The sequence below is a fragment of the Ochotona princeps genome, chromosome 24, assembly GCF_030435755.1.
Source record: "Ochotona princeps isolate mOchPri1 chromosome 24, mOchPri1.hap1, whole genome shotgun sequence".
NCBI classification, from domain to species: Eukaryota; Metazoa; Chordata; class Mammalia; order Lagomorpha; family Ochotonidae; genus Ochotona; species Ochotona princeps.
The window spans coordinates 3,307,711-3,333,957 of record NC_080855.1 but is presented as its reverse complement, the minus strand read 5'-3'; the positions used below and the strand labels follow the sequence as shown (position 1 = coordinate 3,333,957).

At 53.1% G+C, this 26,247-nt stretch overlaps 2 protein-coding genes and 1 long non-coding RNA gene across 4 annotated transcripts in view; 2 read left to right on the top strand and 1 right to left on the bottom strand.

Moving 5' to 3' along the window:
- Positions 1-566: 566 nt before the first annotated feature.
- LOC131483308 (uncharacterized) overlaps positions 567-26,247 on the bottom strand; it is a 36,641-nt gene continuing 10,960 nt past the window's right edge. For both annotated transcript variants that reach the window (XR_009247614.1, XR_009247613.1), the window contains exons 3-4: positions 24,721-24,835; positions 567-933 (exon numbers count right to left, since the gene is read on the bottom strand). This is a non-coding gene — a long non-coding RNA (uncharacterized LOC131483308). The remainder of the gene's footprint in view (positions 934-24,720; positions 24,836-26,247) is intronic.
- LOC131483300 (speedy protein E4A-like) lies at positions 17,185-20,239 on the top strand. Its single transcript, XM_058681180.1, has 6 exons — positions 17,185-17,345; positions 17,816-17,874; positions 18,303-18,388; positions 19,050-19,227; positions 19,355-19,454; positions 20,212-20,239. Exons 1-5 carry the CDS (start codon positions 17,237-17,239, stop codon positions 19,412-19,414), a joined length of 492 nt encoding a protein of 163 aa, XP_058537163.1. The 5' UTR covers positions 17,185-17,236; the 3' UTR covers positions 19,415-19,454; positions 20,212-20,239.
- On the top strand, positions 20,781-22,443 carry LOC131483297 (T-complex protein 1 subunit theta-like). Its single transcript, XM_058681166.1, is given in 3 exon segments — positions 20,781-21,339; positions 21,342-22,334; positions 22,337-22,443. Coding segments are annotated over 3 exon segments (1,638 nt in total). The 3' UTR covers positions 22,423-22,443.

Sequence of the window (26,247 nt, the reverse complement as noted above, 5' to 3'; positions counted from 1 at the left end):
GATCAGTGTCCCTGCAAGGACTCCTGGGAGCTGTGGGCACTCCCAGGGCTGTGCAGTGAGACAGGCATCCTATCCAGTTCCATCTGGCCCGAGACTCCAACAAATTGGCACAATTGATCTCCTCCCCTGAGACAGCAACTGCAGCCCTACCCATTTATTTATTTCATTAGTTTGTTGTCATCTAACTGGTCAACACGGTCGAATACCATCAGAAGGGACCAGCATTTGGACTCATCATGGGGATGAACTGCATTCCAATCTTAGTCACATTTCTAATGAAGTGCATACTCTGGATATAGCTCAGATATATTATATACATTTTATGACCTATGTTAGGTGTTTTAGAAAACATTTTAAAGCTGCTGTTTTTATAGATAATATATTAAATGTATTACAAATAGTTTTGAAATAGCCACTGTTCTGAAAACGTTGCTCCTATAGTTTTGTGTTGACATTGTAAGTCTTACATGTTATATACATACAATTTTGTTCCACGTAAAGAATTTTTTTAAATTTCAGGCGTAACTACTCCACTAGAAAGCAAGTTCTGCAAATTCCTGAATGAGTGTTTGTGGAGATATGGGTGTTTGTTAGTGACTTTCGCCACGATTCTGTTGTCAGTTTCATCTGGCCTTGACACCTTGAACTTGAATGAGGACCGTGGTCTGTCTGTGAAGGGAGAACATGAACTATACCTCTTGGGGACGTGTAATAAAACAGTCTTCTTTCCTCCACCATGCATGCTGGATTTTCTGTCCCGTCTGGCGTGCTGTCACGTGGTCTTGGTGCGCCATGGGGTGGTGGTCCCTTGACTCCCTCGCTGGACACTGAGCACTGATGGTGACTGACTCTTCACCTGCAAAGGGCCTTGGAGCGGGAGGCGTGGCCTGCACTGGAGTGCAGAGAGACCCAGGGTGCAAACCTGGCAGGTGCCTGTAGGTTAGATGATTGGGACAAGGAGAGTCAGCTCCTCCTTTGGTGCCCAAAGCTCCTCAGCCACCATGTCTTGGTCTGTTTAGAGGCAAAAGCCAGTCTTTCTGTTTGGGAATTGAGTGCCTGGGGTCCCACCACTTCTACCTTCCTCGGCCACCTTTCCAGAAATTATGGCAGGCGTCTGGATGGGAATACTCCCCATTAACGAGACACTCGACTTTACAGTTCGAGGAGTCCAGTACTTGCAGCATGAGCATCGTTAACGGTTAAGTCAGGGACACCAGTTCAGTGGCTGCTCCAGGCGTGGCGCGTTGCCTTTTGGGAAATGTAGTCCTGGGACTTGCCCTGGGCCCTAAGGATGGGCCCTTGGAGGCAGCTTCCGGTGCTCTATGGCGCATGTGCAGGCCCCCCAAAGCGTTTGAGGTGTCCACGCCTGCGCAGCACAGCCGCACTGCCCAGGCTTGCTGTGCGGTCCCTGTGGTGTTGCAGGCTCCATCTCCCGGGCTTTCCTCCTGTGGTTGAGAACCGAAAGCCCCTGCGGGGTTGAGTGGCTAATTGGCCGGCTGCCTGGCCTCCACCAGCCTAGATCCGACAGGGAACCAGGAACGCGAGCCCCAGGAGCGCATGGCTTGGGATGGTGAGTGGACGGTGAGTCCCTTGCGGGCGGACAGGGCCCCGGGAGCGCTGCCTGCGCCAGCTGAGCCCCGGAGGTGCAGACTCGGCCCCTCGGAGAGGCCCGGAGCTCGCTGTGATGCTTTCTGCTGGGCACTGCCCGGAACCTCCTGAAGAACAGGTGATGGGCACTGCCCGGAGCCTCCTGAAGAACAGGTGATGGGCACTGTCCGGAGCCCCCTGCAGGGTGGGTATTTGGTACCGGCTGGGAGTGGACGGCAGGGTTGGGGTCGCTTCTGGACCAGCTGCCCCTGCAAGGTCGTTCCCACTCCTCCCTTCACCATTGGGTCCTTGGTGCCACTAAACGTGCTTCCGTGCCCGGGTGCCCCTCGGGTCCGCCTTGATGGCATTCCACGTTAGAATTAGGGGAAACAGGTAGCGGCTTTAATGGCTTAGTGGCAAAGCAGGTTGGGAAGAAGGCGACAGGCACCCTTGGCAGTGTCCTGTGTCAGCTTGTGGAAGTGATTGTGCGGGGCGGAGTGGCAGGCTGCCTCCTGCTGGACGAAGGTGAGGGGTGCTGAGAATTGGGGTGACTTGGCAGAGGTCACTGTGTGTGTGTGTGTGGCTTGGCTCATGGTGCCACTGCGGAGTCTTACCTCGCCAGCGTCCTGCCCACCATGTCCCCCTTGGTTCTCTTCCCCCTCCCCGACCCCCATTTCCCTGAAAAGCAGAGTGACAACAAGAGGCAGAGAGAAGCTTCCATGTGCTGCTTCACTTGGCACGCGGCTGCCACGGCTGGGGCTGGTCCAAGCCCGAGCCGGAAACTCCGTTGCGGTCTCCCCGGTAGATGGCAAGGACCCTGGGACTCGGGCCGTCTTCCCTGGCGCATCAGCTGGGAGCTGGTTCTGAACCATAGCATCTGGGACTCCATGCAGCTCAGATGTGGGACGCCCACGTTGCAGGCTGCCAGGCCCACCCCATCTGACCCCAGGACCAGCTGGGGTGCTGGGCGAGGCTGGAGCCAGGAGGCAGGAGTCTGGAGGTCCCTCAGGGTCTCCTACATGGAGGTCAGGGGTTGAGTTCCTTGGTCCGTTTCCCGCTGCTTTCCCAGGCATAGGGAGCTGCATTGGCAGTGGGGCATTGGGACTGCAGCCAGTGAGCAGGTGGGATGTGGGCACAGCAGGTGGCGGGCCAGAGCTGTGGTGCCACAGACCCAGACCCCTCCCATTTGCTTCTTGTACTGCACGAGGACATCTGTTTGTGACAGGTGCCCTGGTCAGTCCTGACCAGAGAGAGAGAGAGGCTCGTGCGGCTTGTCAGCACCTGATGGTGTGGGGGCCTGCAGGGGCAGGTGTGTGTGCCCACAGTCACCCTGGGAGCCCCAGCCGAGCGTCCACAGCGGGCCTCCGTGTGCCGGGCATGTCTGCCTGCACAGGCCGCCAGGCCCCCGAGCTCAGTGCCTGCCTCCTCCTCTCCCCTAGCTCCACCGTCAGCCGGCCCCTCACGCTGATCCAGAAGCCTCCGAAAATGAGCCGATCGCAGGTGAGTCGCCGTGTGCTGTGTGTTTGCTCCCACTCTGAAGAAAGATGAAGCTCCTGATCACGTGAAACACACCTTCCCTGCAGAGGGTGGGTGAGCTGAGAGCCCTGGGCCACCTTTGCATGCAGGCAGGGGTCACGGGGTGCCTGAGGGACTTCTCGTTGTTGGTGGGTTTTCCCTGTTGCCACGTTCCTGGAAGTGTTTCTGGGCGGGAGCCAGTGAAGTGGCCTGTGACTTTGTGCAGTAGGAGCCGTGGCGTCCTTGCCACAGGCGCCTCCGTGCGGCTCACAGCAGCCCAGGGCCTGCTGCCCAGGGAGAACCTGATGTGCACGTGCTTTGCCTGCTGGTCCAGGGGTGAGCCCTGGGAGGGTGGCCGGTGCCTCACCTGCCAAGGATCTCTGTCCGTGGGGTGAGTGGGCCCCACAGCTGACCAGGCAGGTTTTCTCTCGTCTCACGTTTCCCACCTGGTGTGGCCTCTCGCCACTTTGCTGAGCCGGGGATCTGTTTCATGGTCAGCCCTAGGCGGTTTGTCCGTGCCTCGCCGGACGAGCCTCTGACATTTGCTGTTTCTACGTTGGTGTCTTCCCCATAGAGTCTCCATTTCCCTTGACTTTGGAAAGACATTAATCAGCAAGCAAGGGCCAAGGCAGGCCCAAGACAGGAGGTGGGAATTGCATGGGGGTCTCCCACGTGCCTGGGCCCAAGTGCGTGAGCCATCACCTGCGGCCTTCCAGGGTGGGTGATGTTAACAGGAAGCTGGGCTTGGGGAGGAGCCAGGCCCTGGTGCCAGGCATCTGTGCGGAATGTGGGCGTGAGGCCCAGCGCCCACCCCCGTGTTTGTCTTTCCACAACATGGGGGTCTTTCCTTAAGGTATAGCTTCCTGTGTTCTGCAGTCACGTGGTCCTCGTGGACAGAGAGCTCGTGCTGCTCTTGGTCACCAAGTTGCAACAGGAGCTGCCCTGGCGGGTCTCTTGTGCGTCCTTGCCCCCGTCTAGTTTTCTAAGGAATCCGGGTTGTGTGTCTTAATTTGCCAGTTTGGCTTGTGTTGACATGTTTTATCTTACTCTTTGTGGAAATCAGTCCATTGGAAAGGTGGAGGTCTGGGTTATGGAGGGCAGCCTAGCAGGCGTGCTGTGCCCAGGGCGCAGTGGCCAGTAGCGCCCTGTGTTTTCCCCAGGTTCCAGTGGCAGTGAGCATGCACAGGCGTGGCCAGCAGGAGAGCTGCGGGTGGGGTGGGTTTCCCACGCAGGAGAGGCCTGGTTTACACACAGGTGCAGAGACAAGGTCTGTGAGGAGTAGCCCACTGAGGACTCCATGGACACGGCTGGGGTGGCGGGGGGAGTGCCGGGTCCAGGCCCACACGTTGTGTGTCTGACCTAGCTCCCCTGCTGATGCATCTGGGGACCTGCGGATTGTGGCCCAAGTGCTGGGGTCCCTGCACTCACGTCGGGGACTCAGGTGGAGCCCCTGGCCCCAGCTGTCACACCATTTCAGAAGTGAACCCAGGGATGGAAGCTCTCACTCTGGTTTTTCTGGTCTTGGTTTCTCCTGCTGTATCACTCTGCCTTTCAAAAGACGTTTCTGAGGATATGTTGGGACAGTCTGTCCAGGCGAGGGCCCTGTAGGTGGAGATAAAGGATTGCAAGGGCGCCTGCCGTGGGCGTGAGGCGGGACAGGCTGTACGTGCACATCACCCGCATGACCTGGGCCTCGGCCGGCAGCTCTGGCCGGACGCCCTGACACAGGACTCCTTGTGGGTGTGCATGCGTCAGTTAGTCATTTGGGGAGCAGACACTGCAGGTAAAGCCTCAGCCGGCAACACCAGCATCCCAGAAGGCCGCCAGCTCGTGTCCCGGCTGCTCCACTTCGGACCCAGCTTGCTTGCTTGCTTTTTTTTTTTTTCGGAACAATGTTTTATTATTTATCATTTTATGATGCAGTTCCATAGGCTCCTGGGATTTCCCATGACCCCTCCCCAGATCCTCCCCCCACCTAGTTCTTCTATATCATTTCTTAAGTGTTTTTGGTTTTTTTTTTTTTGAAGATTTATTTATTTTATTACAAAGTCAGACACACAGAGAGGAGGAGAGACAGAGAGGAAGATCTTCCGTCCGATGATTTACTCCCCAACTGAGCCGCAACGGCTGGTGCTGCGCCGATCTGAAGCTGAGAACCAGCAACCTCCTCCGGGTCTCCCACGCGGTGCAGGGTCCCCAGGCTTTGGGCCGTCCTTGACTACTTTCCCAGGCCACAAGCAGGGAGCTCGATGGGAAGTGGAGCTGCCGGGACCAGAAGCAGCGCCCATTTGGGACCCTGGTGCATTCAAGGCGAGGACTTTAGCCGCTATGGCACGCCGCCGGGCCCAAAGTATAGTTCTTCATACACAGTCATATGTCCATCATTGCGGGCATGGACAATGGCAGAGAGTCCAGCATCCTATTGTCAAGCTATAGTAAACAGTTTCAGTGTAAGTCCATCCTTGTCTGGAAGTAGAAATGCATGCTGCATTCTATCCTCACATCTGGATGTGTTAGTCTCCATTTCACAGCTACTGTACATCCCCTTAAATGAAAAGTCACAATAGAAAATCAACAATAGGAAGAAAACTAGAGATTTACAGTGCCATGAAGTTCAATAACATGTTACTAGATATGACAGTCTTTATTGCACAGCTATTATAAATCCCCTTAAATGAAAAGCCACAAGAAAAGATCAACATCAGGAATAAAAAAATTTAACAACACCATGAAGTTCAATAATATGTTACTGATGGATTAATGTGTTGCTGAAGAAATGATAAAGAAAATCAAGAACCCTCTTGATGAAAGTGATGCTACTATATGATCTAGGAGTCTCTGAATAATTTAATCACAAGAAGCTGTTATGAGGAGATGAAACTAACAAAACCAAAAACATCAAAATCCATGAGATACAGCTCCTGCCGATTTTTCTTGGTGAAATATGTCTCTTCTAGACAACAAATAGATGGGTTTTGTTTTTGAATCCAGTGTACTCATCTATGACTCAGTTTGATTAAGCTTAAGGCGGTTACTCTGAGGGTTCACATGTATGGGTGGTAATTTGGTCCTGTCCTTTTAGCAATGGGTTGTTCATTGATTTAGTCTTCTGTTGTCATTTTCCTGGGATGTTCTTCTCGTTTGCCTTTGGTTTTGTTGGGTGCTATTCTTCTTGTCTGTCAAGAGAACATCTTGAAGTATTCTTTGTAGGGCATGTTTGGAAGAGGCATATTCTTTTAACTGTTCTTTACTGTGGAAGAATTTTATTTCATTTTCCAAGACAAAAGAAAGCTTTTCTGGACATGTTATCCTGGGCCGACAATGTTTTTCTTTTAGAATCTGGAATATGTTACTCCATTCCCTTCTAGCCTGTAGAGTTTCTTGTGAGTGGTGTCCTGTGAGTTTAATTGGCATTCCTTTATATGTGAATTGATTTTTTTCACATGCACATTTAAGGATCTTTTCCTTATGTTCAATTGAAGAGAGCTTGATGATCATGTGTCTTGGTGAAGATTGCTTTGGATCAAGCCTGTTGGGAGTTCTGTGCCCCTCCTGGATGTTATTTCCCAATTGTTTCTCCAGATTAGGGAAATGTTCGCTTTTTATTTCATTAGATATATCTGTAAAACCAGTTTCCCTTTCTGTACCTTCTGGGATTCCCATAACTCTTATTTTAGGCCTCCTAATAGTGTCTTTCGATTCTTGAATACTATTTTTGGCCTGATCCAGCTCTGCTTCCAGGTTTTTGTTTGCTTCCCCCTGACAACAGTAAATATCTTCCACTTCTAAGATTCTGTTTTCTGCTTTCTTGATTCTGTTTTGGAGACTCTCCACTGTGCTTTTAATTTGCTCTACTGTGTTCTTGATTTCTGATATATCAGCCTTGATTTGCTTTATTGCTGCTTTTTCTTGTGTAACATATTCCTTAAATTCCTTGAACTCTTTTTTTTAAAAGATTTATTTATTTTATTACAAAGTCAGATATACAGAGAGGAGGACAGAGAGGAAGATCTTCCATCCGATGTTTCACTCCCCCAGTGAGCGTAACGGCCGGTGCTGTGCTGATCCGAAGTCAGGAACCAGGAACCTCTTCCAGGTCTCCCACACGGGTACAGGGTCCCAATGCATTGGGCCGTCCTCGACTGCTTTCCCAGGCCACAAGCAGGGAGTTAGATGGGAAGTGGAGCTCCTGGGACCAGAACCGGCGCCCATATGCGATCCTGGTGCGTTCTAGGCGAGGACTTTAGCTGCTAGGCTCGCCGCCAGGCCCAATTCTTTGAACTCTTGATCAGAAGCTTTAAAATGATTTTTATGAATTCTGTGTCTCCCCTATTTTCTCGATGTCTTCCTCAGTTAAGTCGGAGGTTGGCATAGGGTTTTGCTCCTTTGCAGGGAGTTCAGTAATATTCATTGTGCCTTTGTCTCTTCTTTTGCTCTTGGTCACTGTACTTCTGGTTATCATATTCTTCTGCTTGGGGCAGGTTTCTAAGCTGTGTCACCCACAAGTCTACAGTTCGATTTTACTTGTTTCTGTTGGTACACAGTTGTTTGCTTATAGCCAATTGTGCCACTCCCTCCAGCAGGTTCCAGGTCTGGGTTCTTATCTTAGATTTCCACCGTGGTCTCTGTAGCCCCAACTCCTGGCTCCCCACTCTCCACCTCCTGTGATATCGTGCTGAGGCTGCACTGTTGTCTGTACAACCTTTCTACCACTTTTGGTTGGAGCAGGTCCCAGGATTAGGGAGACACCAGGTATCCTATATAGCTAGGATCTTGCCAGACCTGTTGCATGTTAGGTCTGGGTGCCACACGAACTTATTTGGACTCGTACGATGCCATAGACGGTATTATTTTCCTGTGGGACCAGTGCAATCTACTGAACTTGGAGAGTTCTCACGAGCTCAGCACATGCGCAGTTCACTGTTGTCCCTGCAGTCCTAAACCTTTTGCCAGAGTGTGCAAAATGGTGCCTGATGTGCCCCTATAGAGTTCTTGGTCTGCTGGCCGTCAAGTCTGTTGCTACCCAGACGTGTTTTAGGTGGAACCTGTGGAATGCTGCATTGCTGCAATTAACTGAGTCAAAAAAGAGTTCACTCCCAGCTCAGTGTATGCTCAATCCTTCCCCTTTGCCTCCTTAGGCAAAATGGTGCCCAGTTCAGCTCTAGGAGGCTGACTGGGCTGTGAAATCCACCCTGTTCTCGCATTGCCCATCTGGGATCTGCTGCTAGGTCTCTGCTCCTGCTCAAATCAAACAGACCAGCAGGATGGACAATTCTATGTCTGGGCTCACCTCCCGAGCTCCCAGTCAGAGTCCCTTCCCACCTGGTTGCTGGTGGAGTTCCGGCTGCTGGTGGAGTTCAGATCCCGGTTTGCTGAATGCGGCTGGAGTATCAGTCAGTGCAACACCACACCGTTGTGTCTGCTGCTTTCCTGTGTCTCAAGTCTCTAGGTACCCCCCTGCTGCTGTTCTGTCCTCTCCTATTTCCTGGAATGTGTCCTCTCTGCTTCATCCTGATGAACTGTTTCTCAGTCCGTTTAAACATGTCCTTACCCTGTTCCGCCATCTTGATTGTCTCCCTGACCCGGCTTTCTGCGAGTGGCCTGGGAAAGCAGCAGAGGATGGCTCAAGCACTTGGCCCCTGTTGCCCACATGGAAAATCCAGAAGCAGCTCCTGGCTTGAGCCTGGTCCAACTGCAGCCATTGCTGGCATTTGTGGAGTGAACTGGACGGTGGAAGATCTCTCCATCGCTGCCTCTCAGTAATGTCCTCCTGACTGGCTCACCCACCACTGTAGTTGGTGACGTCCCCAGGCTGTGCCCTGGGCCGGCCAGGGCTGCCGTCTGCATGGAACGTCCGGGCTGACTGGCACAGCCCGTCTCCTTTCACTTGTTACCTCTTTGCATCTTCACATCTTTTGTATTTTATTATAAGATTTGTTTATTTTTTATTGGAAAGTTAGCTTTAAAGAGAGGAGGAGTTCCATCGATGATTCACTCCCGAAGTGGCCACAATGGCCAGAGCTGAGCCAATCTGAAGCCAGGAGCCAGGCGCTTCTTCCGGGTCTCCTGTGTGGGTGCAGGGTCCCAAGGCTTTGGGCCGTCCTCGATTGCTTTCCCAGGCCACAGGCAGGGAGCTGGATGGGAAGCAGGTCGGCTGGGGCATGAACCACTGCCCAATTGGGATCTCAGTGTGTGCAAGGTGAGGACTTCAGCCGCTAGGCTACTGTGCCGGTCCCTCACATCTTTCTTAATTATTTCTTTGCATCTACTTGGAAGGTGGACTGACAGAGGGAGGAGAATACCTTCTATCTACAGATTCACTCCCACATGCCAGAGCTGACCCAAGCTGGAGCCCAACGCCCAAGATGCCCACCAAATCTCCCACGAGGGGGAAGGGGGCCTGTGTGACTCTAGCTTCCTCCGTCATGCCCCAGTTTGCACTGGCAGGAAGCCAGACTGAAAGTTGAATAGCAGGGACTTGAACCTGTGTTTGTATGGGATGCACATGTTCCAGGAAGTAGCCTGACCCCTAGCACCACAGCACCCACCCCTGAACCCTCTTCTTCTTAAAAAACTTCTATTTATGTTACTTGAGAGAGTCCAGACAGGGAGCTCTTCCATCTGCTGGTTAAACCCCACAAACGGCTGCAGCTGCTACAGCTGAGCTGCCCCTAAGCCAGAAGCCAGAAGCCAGGCGTTTCTTCCAGGTCTCCCACGTGGGTGCAGGGGCCAAGCACTTGGGCCATTCTCCACCACCTGCCCGGGCCAGCAACATGGAGATGGTTCTGCAGTGGGGCAGCCAGGACTCCCACCAGTGTCCATATGGGATGCCCGTGTGTAGGCAGAGGGTTAGCTTGTTACACTACTGACCCCTGCACCTTCCTTTTGACAAGTGTGCTTTTGTAGGTAGCACATTGTTGCTTTTTTCTTGCCTTTTTTCCCCCTAAGTCAGTCTGACAGTTCTGCATGTTACTTGGGCTTTTTCGGCCATTCACTTGCACCGTGCTGAGGGAGAGGTTGGGCTCCAGTGTGCTGCTTCTGGTTTGTTCCCGTTGGGTTGTCAGTGGGAACGCGGCTGTGGGATGTGGTGGCTGCTTTGGGGTTGCTGGTGTGCTGCTGCTGTGTGTCCCAGCTCAGCAGGAGCTGCTTTCCTGGGTCCCTCTTGTTGCCTTTGATTTCCACACGCAGTACACACAGAGCAGTCCACGGTTCTGTTTACTACACTTGATCTTAGCCAAAAGGCCAAGAAGCGATCACGGTTCTGTTTTAAATGACCGCTTGTGTGATCCCCTTTGCTGGAGTAGATTCCTGTTGTTGGCCAGAATCCCAGACGTGTGCTGGTTCAAGTCCCGGCTGCTCCACATTTGATCCAGCTCCCTGCTTATGGTCTGGGAGAGCAGCAGAGCATGGCCCAGCTCTGGCCGTTGTGGCCATTCAGGGACAGAATCAGCAGGTGATTCTCTATATCTATCTCTATATCTAGTTGTCTGTCTTCTTTGTAACTCTGCCTTCCCACTTTTATTTGAAAAAATCTAGAAAACTGAGGTGACAGGGGAAGTCCAGCAGCTGGTGGGCTGGCCGTGTGCACTGTGGCCCCTGGCCGTGAAGAGCACAAGGGTGGAGGTCAAGGAGTCTGGTGGGAGATCGTGGTGGGTGTTTGTCGCCCTTGACTGTGGGGGCTGGGCTGGCTCTGGCTGTCGTGTGTGGCACAGGACAGAGCCCCGAGGCAGAGCGGGCACCAGGGTACTCTGCTTCATGTCCCACTTGGCGTCTCACTGCCGTTGCAGGGGCCCTTGTGGTTCAAGGACGTGGCCGTGGGCTTCACACAGGAGGAGTGGCAGCAGCTGGAGCCGGTGCAGAGGAGGACTTACCGGGAGGTGACGCTGGAGAACTACAGCCACCTCGTGGCCGTGGGTGAGGAGTGCCCTCCTGAGTGCCCTCTGGGTGGCGCCGTCAGGCCACTTCATGCCCACTGGGTGGTGCATAGGGTACAGATAAGTGCTGGGCAACCTGGCAGCCCAGCCCTGACCTGAGGGCCCTGCTTCTCACAAACAGGCGGTGACGTCTCCAAGCCACGCGTGATCGTGAAGTTGGAGCTGGGAGAGGAGCCATGGCTGGCGGACAGAGAGCTTCCCTGTCTGAGTCCTCTAGGTGAGCAACAAGAGTGTTTACTGTCCCAGCCGAGGTGACAGCAGGACCTGTGTGCACGTGGCCCCAGGTCCCTGCCCTCTGCTGGCACTGGCTCCGGCTCCAGGGAGTTTGCTCTCACAGCCCTGAGGCCCCTCTTGGTCGTCCACCTGGTACTGGCAACGACCTTTGTTTGCAGACACCCCAAAGTCTTACAGGAAAATCACCATGAGACTTTTGTGTCCCCCCTCCTGTCTTGCACTGCCTCCCTGCTGGATGGCAGCTCCGCCCTCTCTCCTGTTCCCAACTCCACTTCCCCATTCAGAGCTCAGTCATGGCCTGTGCTGGCCGGATGAACACCTGCCCCCGGCCAACAGATGACCTGTAGCACTGACTGCCCCGTGGACCCAGCACCTGAACTGTCTCCTGGGTGACCGGCCTGGCAGCATGGCAGCGCCAGGGCGTGTGCTGCTCTGTGCTGCCCACAGTGCCCGAGGACTTGAGCCAGCAATCTCCTCCTCCCTAATTGGTTTTGTAAAGATTTGCTTTATTTGAAAGGTGGATTTACAGAGAGAAGGAAGAACAGAGAGAGTTTCCATGTGCTAATTCACTGCCCATAAGCTGGAGCAGGGCATTCCAAAGCCAGAAGCCAGGCGCTGCTTCTGAGTCTCCCAGTGGGTGGCAGGGTTCCAAGCACCTGGGCCATCCTCTACTGCTTTCCCAGGTGCATTAGCCAGGATCTGAGTCAGAAGTGGAGTATCCAGGACTCGAACCAGTATCCATATGGGAAGCTTGGGAGGCTTAGCTTGCTGTGCCATGGTGCATTTTTGGTTTCTGACTGTTGTTGCTGTGAAAGGTCACTGTCCACACATTCTCACCGTCTGCATAGTCCCACTGTCCATGTGTTCTCATGGCCCACGCATGTTCACTGTCCACGTGTTCTCGCTGTCCACACGTTACCACTGTCCATGCATCCCGTGCCGAGAGATGGGCTTTCTTCCTCAGCTACCTGTCCAACGACATGGAAGAGCACAACGAGGTCCCCAAGCAGCCATCTTCTTCCTCTATGGCAAGAACTACTCTGAGCTGCCAGAACGCTGGAAGGGTAAGCACTGGAACATCCCACGTGGTGGTCACCACTGACTCATTTGTTCCCGTCAGGGATGCGGGCTGGGCAAGGACGCACCTTGAGCCGTGAACTGAGTGGTGAGGGTCCGGGATTGGGCATGGGCTCTCCTGCTGGCGAGTGGCCCCACCTCAGGCCCAGAGTCAGGGACCCCCACGGACAGGCCCAGGATGGCTGAGGACCAGAGTTCAGAACCAAGGGCCAGGGCACCAGGGAGTCTGTCCCCCAGCCCACCCGTGCATGGGGACACAACTGGCTGCTGGTCACGTCTGACTGGGTCTCTCCTGCTTCCAGGTCAGTGAGCCCAGGGGACACGTTCTGCAGCAGCAGCAGCAGCAGCAGCAGCAGCAGCAGCAGCCAAGACACCAAGGGCCACTGCGAGATGGGGGAGAGACCTGCTGGGTGGCAGTCTAGAACAACCCAGACTCTTCTAGATCAGCGTCCCCCCCAAGCACTTCTGGGAGCTGTGGGTACTCTCGGGGCTGTGTGGTGGGACAGCATCCTATCCAGTTCCATCTGGCCCGAGACTCCAACAAATTGGCACAATTGATCTCCTCCCCTGAGACAGCAGCTGCAGCCCTACCCATTTATTTATTTCATGAGTTCGTTTTCATCTATCTGGTCCCCATGGTCGAAAACCATCAGAAGGGACCAGCGTTTGAACTCATCATGGGGATGAATTGCACTCCAATTACATTTCTAATGGAGTGCATATTCTGATTTAGCTCTTTTATAATGTATACATTTTATGATCTATTTTTGTGAAGAAAGTATTTATAAAATCTATTTTTAGAGATGATTAAGTTTATTGCACAGAGTTTTGAAATAACCACTGTTGTTAAAAATGCTTTTCTATAGTTTTCTATTAGCATTTCACTACTTACATACATGATACATAAATATAATTTTGTTCCAGTTTAGAAATTTTTACCTCTTATTATCATACAGTCTACTAGATAGGGAATCCTGCAATTTCCTGATTGTTTGTGGAGATTTTGCATTTTGTAGTGACTTTTGTCAAGATTCCATTGTCAGGTTCATCTGGCCTTGACACCTTGAATTTGCATGAGGACCGTGGTTGTCTCTATGTGAAGGGAGAATGTGAATTATACCTCTTGGGGACATGTAATAAAACAGTCTTCTTACCTCCACCATGCATGCTGGATTTTCTGTCCCATCTTGCGTGCTGTCATGTGGTCTTGGTGCGCCATGGGGTGGTGGTCCCTTGACTCCCTCGCTGGACTCTGAGCACTGATGGTGATTGACTCTTCACCTGCAAAGGGCCTTGGAGCGGGAGGCATGGCCAGCACTGGAGTGCAGAGAGACCCAGGATGCAAACCTGGCAGGTGCCTATAGGTTAGATGATAGGGACGAGAAACGTTAGCTCCTGGTTTAGTGCCCAAAGCTTCTCAGCCACCAGGGCTGGGCCACGGCACATGCGGGAAGCTGACACCTCTGTAGGCAGCACCGGGCAGTGGGGACACTCACCTGTGCTCAGGGAAGACACGGCCACCCCTCCCTCAGGGACAGGCTCCCACACCTGGGGCTGCACCTCTTCCTCCTGGGCTCCTGAGGCCAATGCGCTCTCCCCTCCTGTCAGCAGGGAACTGGAGGAAGACTCTGCTGGCCACTCCGAGGGGCCGTGACACCCTGGCTGGTTGGTTCTCTCCTTGCCTGCTAGGTCTGGTCTCTCCAGCACTCAATACTTCCTGCTGGAGGCCGGGCAGCCTGGAGTCTCTTTGGTGACAGTCCCCACCTGTCCCCTAGGCTCAGCAGACTTCCTCTCTCTCTTGACCCAGTCAGGGTACGGGTGCACGTATGTCGAAGCCACAGTGTTTGATAGGATGCACCAGACACTCTCTAAGGTGACAGGGCCAGGGAGGCTGCCAGGGTGTGGTGAAGGACAAAGGGGAGCTCCTGCCAACTCCAGAGCATCCAAACATGCACTTCTTTATCAGAGAGACAGAGCTACAGAGACAGAGAGGGAGAGACAGAGAGAAAGCTTACATCTGCTGCCTTCCTTCCTTCCCTGAGGGCTGCAACAGCCAGGACTGTCCCAGGTAGAAGCCCACATTCCAGGACTTCATCAGGTGACTATTCCGTTATCTCCTGCTGCAGCTTCCCAGCTTGTATTCACAGAGCAGCCGGGACATGAACTGACATCTCTCTGAGGTCTTCTCTCTGTTCCTGGTGAATGGGCTGAGGAGGGGCTGGCTTAGAGGCGCAGGCTCAGCAGGGAGAGAGCCATTGCTTTCCATTTCCCTCACGGCAGCCTTTGGATGCACTGTTTTGGGTGTAGGTTGGTTTTTTGCACGCTGCCCTAATTGGGGGTGGTGGGATGCAGGCTGAGGAGGACCAGATGGCACAAAAAGCTAAATTTAGCTCCCAGCAACGTGGCCATCCATTCTGCGTCCTAGCCGGCAGCTGAGGCACAAATACCATGGCCCCAACCTGGCACCGCTACAGCACAGTACCTGCCTCTGAGGATAGGAAGAGAGATGGTGATGCTTGGCTGGGAAAGTCCAGTGAAAGAACTAGAAAATAACATCCAGGAAGAGCATACAACTCCCAACAGGCTTAACCAAGAGTGGTCGTCACCAAGACACATGATAAGCAAGCTCTCCTCAATTGAACATTAATAAAACATCCTTAAATTCTACGTTTGCAAAATGAACGGACATATAAAACAATGCCAGTTAAACTCACAGGAGACCTCTCACAGGAAACTCCACAGCCAGAAGAGAATGCAGCAACATCTTCCCGAGTCCCAAACCAAAACATTGTCGGCCCACGATGTCGTACCCAGCAAAATTTCCCTTTGTCTTAGAAAATGACATAAAATTCTTTCACAGTTAACAAAAGTTAAAAGAATTTGCCTCTTCCAAAACTGCACAACACAGCATACTTCAAGATGTTGTCTTGACGGAGTAAACAAATAGCACCCACCAAAACCAACAACATCCCAGGAAAAGAACAACACAAGACTAAATCAATGAACAACCCATTGCTAAAAGGACACGACCAAATTACCACCCATTCCTAGTAACCCTCAATACAAATGGCTGAAACTCATCAAGCAAACATCACAGATTAGCAGACTAGAACTAAAGAAAAGAAAACAAAAACAAACAAACAAAAACTGAAACACACATCTGTCTCTTGCCAACAGGAGACATATCTCACCAACAAACTATATGAACATAACCAGCGGAAACTCTACCTCATGGATTTTGGAGAACTGGGTCTCCTCACTTGCTAAGCCTGAGCAGTGGACAGCATGCCCAGATGCACTTGGGGCATAGGGCAGCTCACCGAGGTCTGCAGACATTTAGTACCATGTAGACGATGGGAGACAGAACAACTCGGACAACTCTACAAACCAGGATTTAGCATCAAGCATCTGGGCAAACAGACACTCTAAGGTGGACGATGTCAGTCAGAGGACCTTGGAAGAAGAATTTCCTCATTCTTGCAGAAACAAAACCAACACCATTTCAGAACTATCAAAACCACTTAAGCAGTCCCCTCAGAGCCTGATCCACATCTGGGACCTGGGATCATATGGGGTGGCTGTCCTCCATCCCCAGCCACTCATGCGCTTAGGATGCTGGGTATGGCTTCACCTCTTCTTCTTCCCTTTCCCCAAGAACACAGAGAAGAAAATGAACATCAGAAACGATGGTGTCATGCATGTGAGCCTATTCCTCGACCCTTCCCATGGGATAGAGTGGTACACATGGACATGGATCCATCTCAACTACACAATCAACATCAAAATAAAATCATTTTATAAAACTTGTTGCAGATGAGTAGGGAGGCCAGAGGCCTGGAGTGTGGTTGTGGACAGTGTGGTCAGAGATGGGGTCCTGGGTCAACCAAACGAATGGTCCACACAGGGTCAAGTGTCAGGCAGGTATGGCAGTTGCTCTTGCGATGATTAGAGCTGGTTGCCAGGTTGGAATAACAGATGACATCAGAGGATTCTGCCCCTCCTGATTGGAGGAGCCACACTCGGTGGCACCTGCCAGCACTGGCTAACTGCATCTTCTCTGAGCTGGGCTTCAGTGTTGACTCCCAGGCTGAGGAAGACACGGTGTGCGCTTGAGCCAGACAGGCTTGATCGGGAAGGACTGTGAGAGATCAGGGTGTGGGTCCGCGACAGGGAGCCAGGGCTTTGAGGAAGACCATGGCCAGCTGCGAAGCGGACTCCCAGATCGAGGACTGTCCCCAAGAGGCGCTGGTGGCTGATGAAGTCCCAGGACCATCAGGTGAGGGGCCCCGAGGGAGTGGGGACTGAGAAGGTTGATGGGGAGGAGGAGGGTGGCAGCAGTCCTAGGGAGCTGAGGACAAGTGTGATGGCAAAGCAGGCCTCGGGGTCCGGGATTGGAGGAGAGGCCTGGAGGAGGGGACCAGGATGCCCACCAGGACACAACCCCAGGGAGCTAGGCATGGCAGTGCTGAGACAGAGAAGCCAGTGGTGGTCCTGGCTTCCTGAGGAAGAGTAGGAGACAGGCTGGGCGATGTTGGGTGTTGGGGGTGGTGGCAAGTGTGCCATGTGTCAAGGAGCAGGCGGCCTCAGGAGCAGGCCCCAGGCTGGGGCTGGGGAGCATGGCCGGCTTCAGTTACTCTGTGGGGACCAAAACTAGAGATGGCCCATCACAACACAGCCAATTCCTTCCCACAGCCCCACGCATGGACACCAGCTCCGAACCCCAGAGTTCTGCCTGCAGCAGAAAGAGGCCTTGGTCCTCAGCCTTCTCAAACTCGGGGTCGGACTCAGACATGGAGGTTTTATCTGAGATGCAGGGCACCTGGCCTCGAGGCTGCAGGGCGAGCTGGCCCCGCAGCTCCAGCCAGAGGCGCAGACAAAGCACAGAGCCCATGAAGAGCTGGGCTGTGGAGTGGCTTCTCGGGCTGAAGATGAGGCTAAAGAAGCAGCGTGTGTCCACGGTGCTGCCTGAGCACCACAAGGTCTTCAACAGGCTGCTCGGTAGGGGATGAGATGGGGTGATGGGTGGGGTCATTGGGTGGGTAGGGAGAGGTCCTGGAGGACCAGGATGGAGCCTTCCAGTGTATAGTGAGAGAGACTGGGGGCCTAGGGATAGCCCTCGATCTGCCATGCTCTCTGACACACGTCAGCTCTTGCTGCCCATGCCCACCAGTGGGGCTGGGGGGATGCCCGGGTCACTGTTATGCCGGGGTGTCTCCCACTGATCACCCCATGGAGACTCAAGCAGGGCTCAATGGCACATGGGCAGCCACTGGCATGTGCCCAGGCCCAGCACACACATCCATGCTGGACCAAGACCTTCCTCTGTGGCAGCCACAGCCCCTTCCCTGTCAACCATATGGGCCCAGCCTCTGCATGGCTGCTGGAGCCTTGGCTCTGGCCTGAGACTTCCCCAGAAGAGGCCAGGGCCCGCCTGCTTCTCAGCCTAACACGCTGGCCCTTTTTCCCAGAGGATCCCGTGGTCAAGCGGTTCCTGGCCTGGGACAAGCAGCTGAGTGTATCTGACAAGGTGAGTGGGCCCAACACACACGGATAGATTGGGTTGGGGACACACGGCATAGCACCCCTACACTCATCTGCCCCTGCACGTGCCTCCACCCAGCACGCACACACAGTGCCTGCCCTTTCCTGACGGGCCCTGCATGTGTGACAGAGCCTGTGGCAGCTCTGCTCCCCACCGAGACTGCTGCCTCTGTGCCAGGCCCCAAGTCAGGCCAGCCCGGATGTTGCAACTCTGGTGGGCGTCCCTGATGATCTGGGTCCACGTCCCCTGCTTCCTGCTCCTCCAGAGCCCTGGGAACCCCAGCTGCCCTCACTCAGACCCCTGGCAGTTGCAAGGCTACACTGGGTGGCAACAGCCCACAGCCCCAATCCCCAACACTCTGTCCTGATTCTCATCAACTCAGGACTCATGTCGGGCTCCCCTCTCTCCCTCAGTACCTGCTGGCCATGGTCGTCGCCTACCTCAGCAGAGCCGGCCTCTTCTCCTGGCAGTACAGGCGCATCCATTTCTTCATAGCTCTGTGAGTATTCTGCTTCCCGACTCTCTGCCCTGGCCCCTGTGGGCCTGAGTCCTCCGAACACCTGCAACAGCAGAGTCAGCTCCAACACCACACCCTCCCTCTGCTTCTCTGGCCTCCCAGCGCTGCTGCCCAGCCGGCTTCCGGGGCCACACTTTCTTATCCCTGACCTGCTGGGCCCAGGCCCGTGGGGCAGGGTCATGTCACAGTGCCCACAGGCTCTTACAGGCTTGGCCCTACTTTGCACATCTCTAGGCATCCATGTGGCACTGAGTGTAAGATGACAGCTCAGCTTCTGCCTTTTTTTGGCACATCGTTCACTCAGTACAAGGCCTTGGCTGCTACATGCCATGGGCCAGAGAGTGTGACAGGGAATGTGGAGCTACAAGCTGCATGTTGAAGGAGTGCATGGGAGTGCATGGACACGGTGTGTCTGCACTAGGGTGCATGTCTGCGCAGTTGGGGAGGTGTGTGCACCTACATCACGGTGAAGGGGTGGGGAGGACAGGGATGGCATGGATGCAGTGCCCAGGGCGCAAGTGGGAGGCATTCTCTGCCAGTTCAAGTCCAGCTACAGGGGCAGTGAGGGCGCCCACTCAGAAGCTGAGCTTGGCCACAGGCCTTTCTGCTGGGAGCATGCCAAGAGATGGGCTTTCTTCCACAGCTACCTCGCCAACGACATGGAGGAGGACGAAGAGGACGACGAGCCCCCCAAGCAGGCCATCTTCTCCTTCCTCTATGGCAAGGACAACGCCCAGCGGCCCTTCTTCCACAAACTGCGCCTGCAGTTCATGCGCTGCATGGGCTGGAAGGCCAGGGTCACCCTGGAGGAGTGTGAGGAGGTAGGTGGGTGAGGCTGTGGCGGCTTGAGCAGGGCCCAGGAGCCGGGCTGCAGGGCCCGGGCTTGGGATGTGGGGACAGATCAGAAGGGCCAGGGAGGAGCCTCTGAGGGAGCGTTTGTCTTTCCAGATCCAAGCCTATGACCCAGAGCTCTGGGTGTGGGGGCGAGACCGGGCCCTCCTTTGCTAAGCGGCTGCACTGAGACCAGTGGGCACCGGCCAGAGGGCAGGTACGTGCAGGTCCTTGAGGTGGGCTGGCAGAGGGCTGTGTCCAGTCTGCGAGATCTGGGGGCCCCTTGAGCTGCACTCCCTTTGGTCATCCCCACCTTTCTAAAACCTTGTCCACATCCACACTGCGAGATCATTACATGGGACAGTGTGCACGTCCAAACCTGCCACTCAATTCTGCCGTGCTCTGCAGTCACCCACAGTCACTTTCCAACACCCCTCACCAGGTTGGCCACACCAGCATCAACACTGCCCCCTCACTCCCACCTCTGCCGCCTTGGCCCCTCCTGCAAGGTTCCACCCCAGCAACACCTCCAGCATGGCCACTGGATCTGCACACTTTTGTGGCAAGTGCACATGTGGGACATGCATGCATGAGTCTCCTTGTGGGTGGGGAGGGCACCAGCTAAACATCTCTATCTACTTTCCAAGTGTTCCTATGCTCATGGAATTTGCCAGAACGCTGGAAGGGTAAGCACTGGAACATCCTAAAACCTCAGGGATGTGGGCTGGGCAAGGACGCACCTTGAGCCGTGAGCTGAGTGGTGAGGGTCCGGGATTGGGCATGGACTCTCCTGCTGGCGAGTGGCCCCACCTCAGGCCCAGAGCCAGGGACTCCCACGGACAGGCCCAGGATGGCTGAGGACCAGAGTTCAGGACCAAGGGCCAGGGCACCAGGGAGCCTGTCCCCCAGCCCACCCGTGCATGGGGACACAACTGGCTGCGAGTCACGTCTGACTGGGTCTCTCCTGCTTCCAGGTCGGTGAGCCCAGGGGACACGTTCTGCAGCAGCAGCAGCAGCAGCAGCAACAACCAAGACACCAAGGTCCACTGCGAGATGGCGGAGAGGCCTGCTGGGTGACAGTCTAGAACAACCCAGACTCTTTTACATCAGCATCCCCACCATGAACTCCTGGGAGCTGTGGGCACTCCCAGGGCTGTGCGGTGGGACAGGCATCCTATCCAGTTCCATCTGGCCCGAGACTCCAACAAATTGGCACAATTGATCTCCTCCCCTGAGACAGCAGCTGCAGCCCTACCCATTTATTTATTTCATGAGTTCGTTTTCATCTGTCTGGTCCCCACGGTCGAAAACCATCAGAAGGGACCAGCATTTGGACTCATCATTGGGATGAATTGCACTCCAATTGCATTTCTAATGGAGTGCATATTCTGTAGTTAGCTCTTATATAATGTATACATTTATGATCTATTTTATGAAGAAAATATTTATAAAATCTATTTTTAGAGATAATTAAGTTTATTGCACAGAGTCTTGAAATAGCCACTGTTGACCGAGTGCCTGAACAGTTTGCTGCAGCCTGGTCATGGTGCATCACGTCCCCACAGCTCCGGGCTTTGCCCAGATGCTCAAGGAAGGAGCCAAACATTTCTCGGGATTAGAAGAGGCTGTGTACAGCAACATACAAGCTTGCAAAGAGCTTGTCCACACTCCACGCACTACGTATGGACCGGATGGAAAGAACAAAATGGTTATCAACCATCTAGAGAAATTGTTTGTGACAAATGATGCGGCAACTATTTTAAAAGAACTAGAAGTACAGCATCCTGCTGCAAAAATGACTGTGATGGCCTCTCACATGCAAGAGCAAGAGGTGGGAGATGGCACAAACTTCGTTCTTATATTTGCTGGAGCTCTCCTGGAGCTAGCTGAAGAGCTTCTGAGGAACGGGCTATCGGTTTCAGAGGTCATAGAAGGTTACGAGATAGCTTGCAAAAAAGCTCATGAGATCCTTCCTGATTTGGTGTGTTGTTCTGCTAAAAACCTTCGCAATGTCGATGAAGTGTCATCTTTAGTTTGTACCTCCATCATGAGTAAACAGTACGGCAATGAAGGGTTTCTGGCCAAGCTCATTGCTCAGGCATGTGCTTTTTTCCTGATTCTGGCCATTTCAATGTTGATAACATCAGAGTTTGTAAAATCCTGGGCCCTGGGATCTATTCCTCCCCAGTTTTACATGGCATGGTTTTTAAGAAAGAAACCGAAGGTGATGTAACATCTGTCCAAGACTCAAAAATAGCAGTATACTCTTGTCCTTTTGATGGCCTGATAACAGAAACCAAGGGAACTGTATTGATAAAGACTGCTGAGGAATTGATGCATTTTAGTAAGGGAGAAGAAAATCTCTCGGATACACAAGTCAAAGCTATTGCTGCTGCTGGTGCAAATGTAATAGTGACTGGTGGCAAAGTGGCAGACATGGCTCTTCATTATGCAAAGAAATGCAATATTATGTTGGTAAGGCTGAACTCTAAATGGGATTTCAGAAGACTTTATAAAACCGTTGGTGCTACGGCTCTTCCCAGATTGACTCCTCCTGGCCTTGAAGAAATGGGGCAGTGTGATAGTGTTTACCTCTCAGCAGTTGGAGACACACAAGTGGTGGTTTTTCAGCATGAAAAGGAAGATGTTGCTATTTCCACCATAGTACTTCGAGGCTCCACGGACAACTTGATGGACGATATAGAAAGAGCAGTAGATGATGGTGTTAATACTTTCAAAGTTCTGACAAGGGATAAACGTCTTGTACCTGGAGGTGGAGCAACAGAAATTGAATTGGCCAAACAGATCACATCGTATGGAGAGACATGTCCTGGCCTGGAACAGTATGCTATGAAGAAGTTTGCTGAGGCATTCGAAGCTATTCCCCGGGCACTGGCAGAAAACACCGCTGTTAAGCCCAATGAAGTAATCTCTAAACTTTATGCAGTACATCAAGAAGGAAATAAGAATGTTGGATTGGACATTGAGGCAGCAGTTCCTGCTGTAAAGGACATGTTGGAAGCTGGTGTTCTAGATACTTACCTAGGAAAGTACTGGGCTATCAAACTGGCCACAAATGCTGCACTCACTGTGCTTAGAGGCATCAGATCATCATGGCAAAACCAGCCGGTGGACCCAAGCCTCCTGGGGGGAAGAAAGACTGGGATGATGACCAAAATGATTGAATGGCCTCATTTTGACTGTAGCTCAAGGTTGCATTTGTAGTAGTGCTCTAGCAATTGCCTGATGTTTTCTTAGTTCCTTAGATTAAGTGTTTTGTGTTTCTGACATCTTGATGTAATAAAAGTGTTACTAGCAAAAAAAAAAAATAGCCACTGTTGTTAAAAATGTTTTTTCTATAGCTTTCTGTTAGCATTTTAATTCTTTTAAATATTTTTTAAGATTTACTCATTTTATTACAGCCAGATATACAGAGAGGAGGAGAGACAGAGAGGAAGATCCTCTGTCCGATGATTCACTCTCCAATTGGCCGCAAAAGCTGAAGCTGAGCCAATCCGAAGCCGGGAACCTGGAACCTCTTCCGGGTCTCCCACGTGGGTGCAGTGTCCCAATGCATTGGGCCATCCTCAACTGCTTTCCCAGGCCACAAGCAGGGAGCTGGATGGGAAGTGGAGCTGCTGGGATTAGAACCGGCGCCCATATGGGATCCCGGGGCTTTCAAGGCAAGGACTTTAGCCGCTAGGCCACGCCGCTGGGCCCAGCATTTTAATTCTTACATACATGATACATACATATAATTTTGTTCCAGTTTAGAAATTTTTTAAAACTCTAATGCTTATATAATCTACGAGATAGTAAATCCTGCAATTTCCTGATTGAGTGTTTGTGGAGATATGGGTGTTTGTTAGTGACTTTTGCCAAGATTCCATTGTCAGGTTCATCTGGCCTTGACACCTTGAATTTGCATGAGGACCGTGGTCTGTCTCTATGTGAAGGGAGAATGTGAATTATACCTCTTGGGGACATGTAATAAAACAGTCTTCTTACCTCCACCATGCATGCTGGCTTTTCTGTCCCATCTGGCGTGCTGTCACGTGGTCTTGGTGCACCATGGGGTGGTGGTCCCTTGACTCCCTCGCTGGACTCTGAGCACTGATGGTGACTGAGTCTTCACCTGTAAAGGGCCTTGGAGCAGGAGGTGTGGCCTGCACTGGAGTGCAGAGAGACCCAGGATGCAAACCTGGCAGGTGCCTGTAGGTTAGAGGATAGGGACAAGAAAAGTCAGCACCTGGTTTAGTGCCCAAAGCTCCACAGCCACCAGGGCTGGGCCACAGGCACACGCGGGAGGCTGACACCTCTGTAGGCAGCACCGGGCAGTGGGGACACTCACCTGTGCTCAGGGAAGACACGGCCACCCCTCCCTCAGGGACAGGCTCCCACACCTGGGGCTGCATCTCTTCCTCCTGGGCTCCTGAGGCCAATGTGCTCTCCCCTTCTGTCAGCAGGGAACTGGAGGAAGACTCTGCTGGCCACTCCGAGGGGCCGTGACACCCTGGCTGGTGGGTTCTGCTCCTTGCCTGCTAGGTCTGGTCTCTCCAGCACTCAAGACTTCCTGCTGGAGGCCAGGCAGCCTGCAGTCTCTTTGGTGACAGTCCCCACCTGTCCCCTAGGCTCAGCAGACTTCCTCTCTCTCTTGACCCAGTCAGGGTACGGGTGCACCTATGTCGAAGCCACAGTGTTTGATAGGATGCACCAGACACTCTCTAAGGCGACAGGGCCAGGGAGCCTGCCAGACTGTGGTGAAGGACAAAGGGGAGCTCCTGCCAACTCCAGAGCATCCAAACATGCACTGCTTTATCAGAGAGACAGAGCTACACAGAGAGAAGGAGAGATATTGAGACAGAGAGGGAGAGACAGAGAGAAAGCTTCCATCTGCTGCCTTCCTTCCTTCCCTGAGGGCTGCAACAGCCAGGACTGTCCCAGGTAGAAGCCCACATTCCAGGACTTCATCAGGTGACTATTCCGTTATCTCCTGCTGCAGCTTCCCAGCTTGTATTCACAGAGCAGCCGGGACATGAACTGACATCTCTCTGAGGTCTTCTCTCTGTTCCTGGTGAATGGGCTGAGGAGGGGCTGGCTTAGAGGCGCAGGCTCAGCAGGCAGGGAGCCATTGCTTTCCATTTTCCTCACGGCAGCCTTTGGATGCACTGTTTTGGGTGTAGGTTGGCTTTTTCCATGCTGCCCTAATCGGGAGTGGTAGGATACAGCCTGAGGAGGACCAGATGGCACAAGAGCCTCGATTCAGCTCCCAGCAGCGTGGCCATCCATTCTGTGTGCTAGCCACTAGCTGAGGCACAAATACCATGGCCCCAACCTGGCACCGCTGCCTCTGAGGATAGGAAGAGGGACTGGTGATGTTTGGCTGTGTTATGACACTACGCAATACTACGTTAGAGAACCATGTCTGAGGAAGATTGTGTGGGGCATATGTGGACTCACCCCCGTGCAATTGCAATACTCACTGGATTGCTCAAGAGTTATGGTGTCCAGGGGTTGAGCTGAGCATGACCAAGGAACCTGCTGGCACTCATGGAAACTCGGGTTGCGAACAGACCCAGCTCATCCAGGATGCAGCCCCTGTAGGAACACACACACAAAATGATATGTAGTGGCAAGGGCAACAACATGCATCAGCTCACACGAAGGACTAGACAGAGGGTGCAGACTGCAGGGTTAGGAGCTAGAAACCTCTGGAACAAGTGAGATCTGGGTGTGGGAGTGGGCCTAGTGGGGGATGTGGGGAACTCCCCAGCTGGGCTCTAGCCCTCACTGCTGAGCACATGAGGCAAGCCTGGCTAGTGGTCAGTCCGGGCAAGGCTGATCCCCTTGTTGTCAAGTATTTCTGGTGGAGAAGCAGCTGATGGATTGGCAGGGCCTGAGAAAAGCTTGGCACACTAGCATACGCAGGATCCCAGATGGAATGTGTGCCATTAGGGTTGCCCATCATAGCATCTGCTAGCGTGAAAGGCGGGGATGGCAGAAAATTTGGCAAGTCTAGGTGGCACCCAACCCCCACTCTACTTGAGGACTAAGCCTTGGGCTAGCAAACTGGGCTAGGCTGCAGCACTGATGGCAAAGGCCAAGATGGGTGATGGGCTATGCCAGGCTGTGTCACAGCAACCACTGGCACATGCAAGCTCTGTGGCTGAGAGCAGGTCTTCTCAGGAAGCTAAGAAGATGCCCCGGGTAGGGTATGGTTCCCACTGGTGAGTGCAAGAGTCAGAATGGGGGTGGCAAACTGCACTGGACAGGACTGCAGTCTCCCTCAGCATGCCTGTGGACTGGTCTGGGGTGTGCCAAACTAGGTTGGGCTCTAACACCAACTAGTGCCCTCAAGAGCCAGGGTAGGAACTGGTACTCTGCAGGACCAGGGTAGATGTCGCATGGAGTAGCCCCAACTGGGTCTTGTGTGAGCCGAGTCTGGGTATGAATGAGTCTTGGCTGTGCTGAAACATGCAGCAATAAAAACTGGAGGGCCCAGCACCATGGCCTAACAGCTTAAATCCTCGCCTTGAACGTGCCAGGATCCCATAGTGCGAAGGGTCTAATTCCGACAGCCCTGCTTCTCATCCAGCTCCCTGTTTATGGTCTGGGAAAGCAGTCAAGGACAGCACAAAGCCTTGGGACCTGCACTCACGTGGTAGACCTGGAAGAGGATCTGGACTCCTGACTGGGATCAGCGCAGTTCCAGCTGTTGTGGTCACTTGGGGAGTGAATCATCGGATGGAAGCTATTTCCCTCTGTCTCTCCTCCTCTCTGTACATCTGACTTTGAAATAAAAACAAAGACATCTTTTGAAAATACAAAAACAGCTGGAATGGTTTGTAGGCCAGCCAGGAAAGGCCACTGCTCCTGGCAGGACTAAGGAGGTGGACTAAGTAGTGTTAGCCCACTGACCCACCAGTATGTGAGAAATTTGCTTTGGGAGAGATTCTGATGGAGGAGTTTGGGATACTAGTCTGTCAGGACACAGTCCGGGCAGGTGAGCG

Coding starts and splice junctions, on each gene's coding strand:
- LOC131483300 (XM_058681180.1), top strand. CDS start 17,237: ATGAAGAGCTGGGCTGTGGAGTGGCTTCTCGGGCTGAAGATGAGGCTA. Junction 17,346..17,815: donor GGTCTTCAACAGGCTGCTCG/GTAGGGGATGAG, acceptor CCTTTTTCCCAG/AGGATCCCGTGGTCAAGCGG. Junction 17,875..18,302: donor AGCTGAGTGTATCTGACAAG/GTGAGTGGGCCC, acceptor TCTCTCCCTCAG/TACCTGCTGGCCATGGTCGT.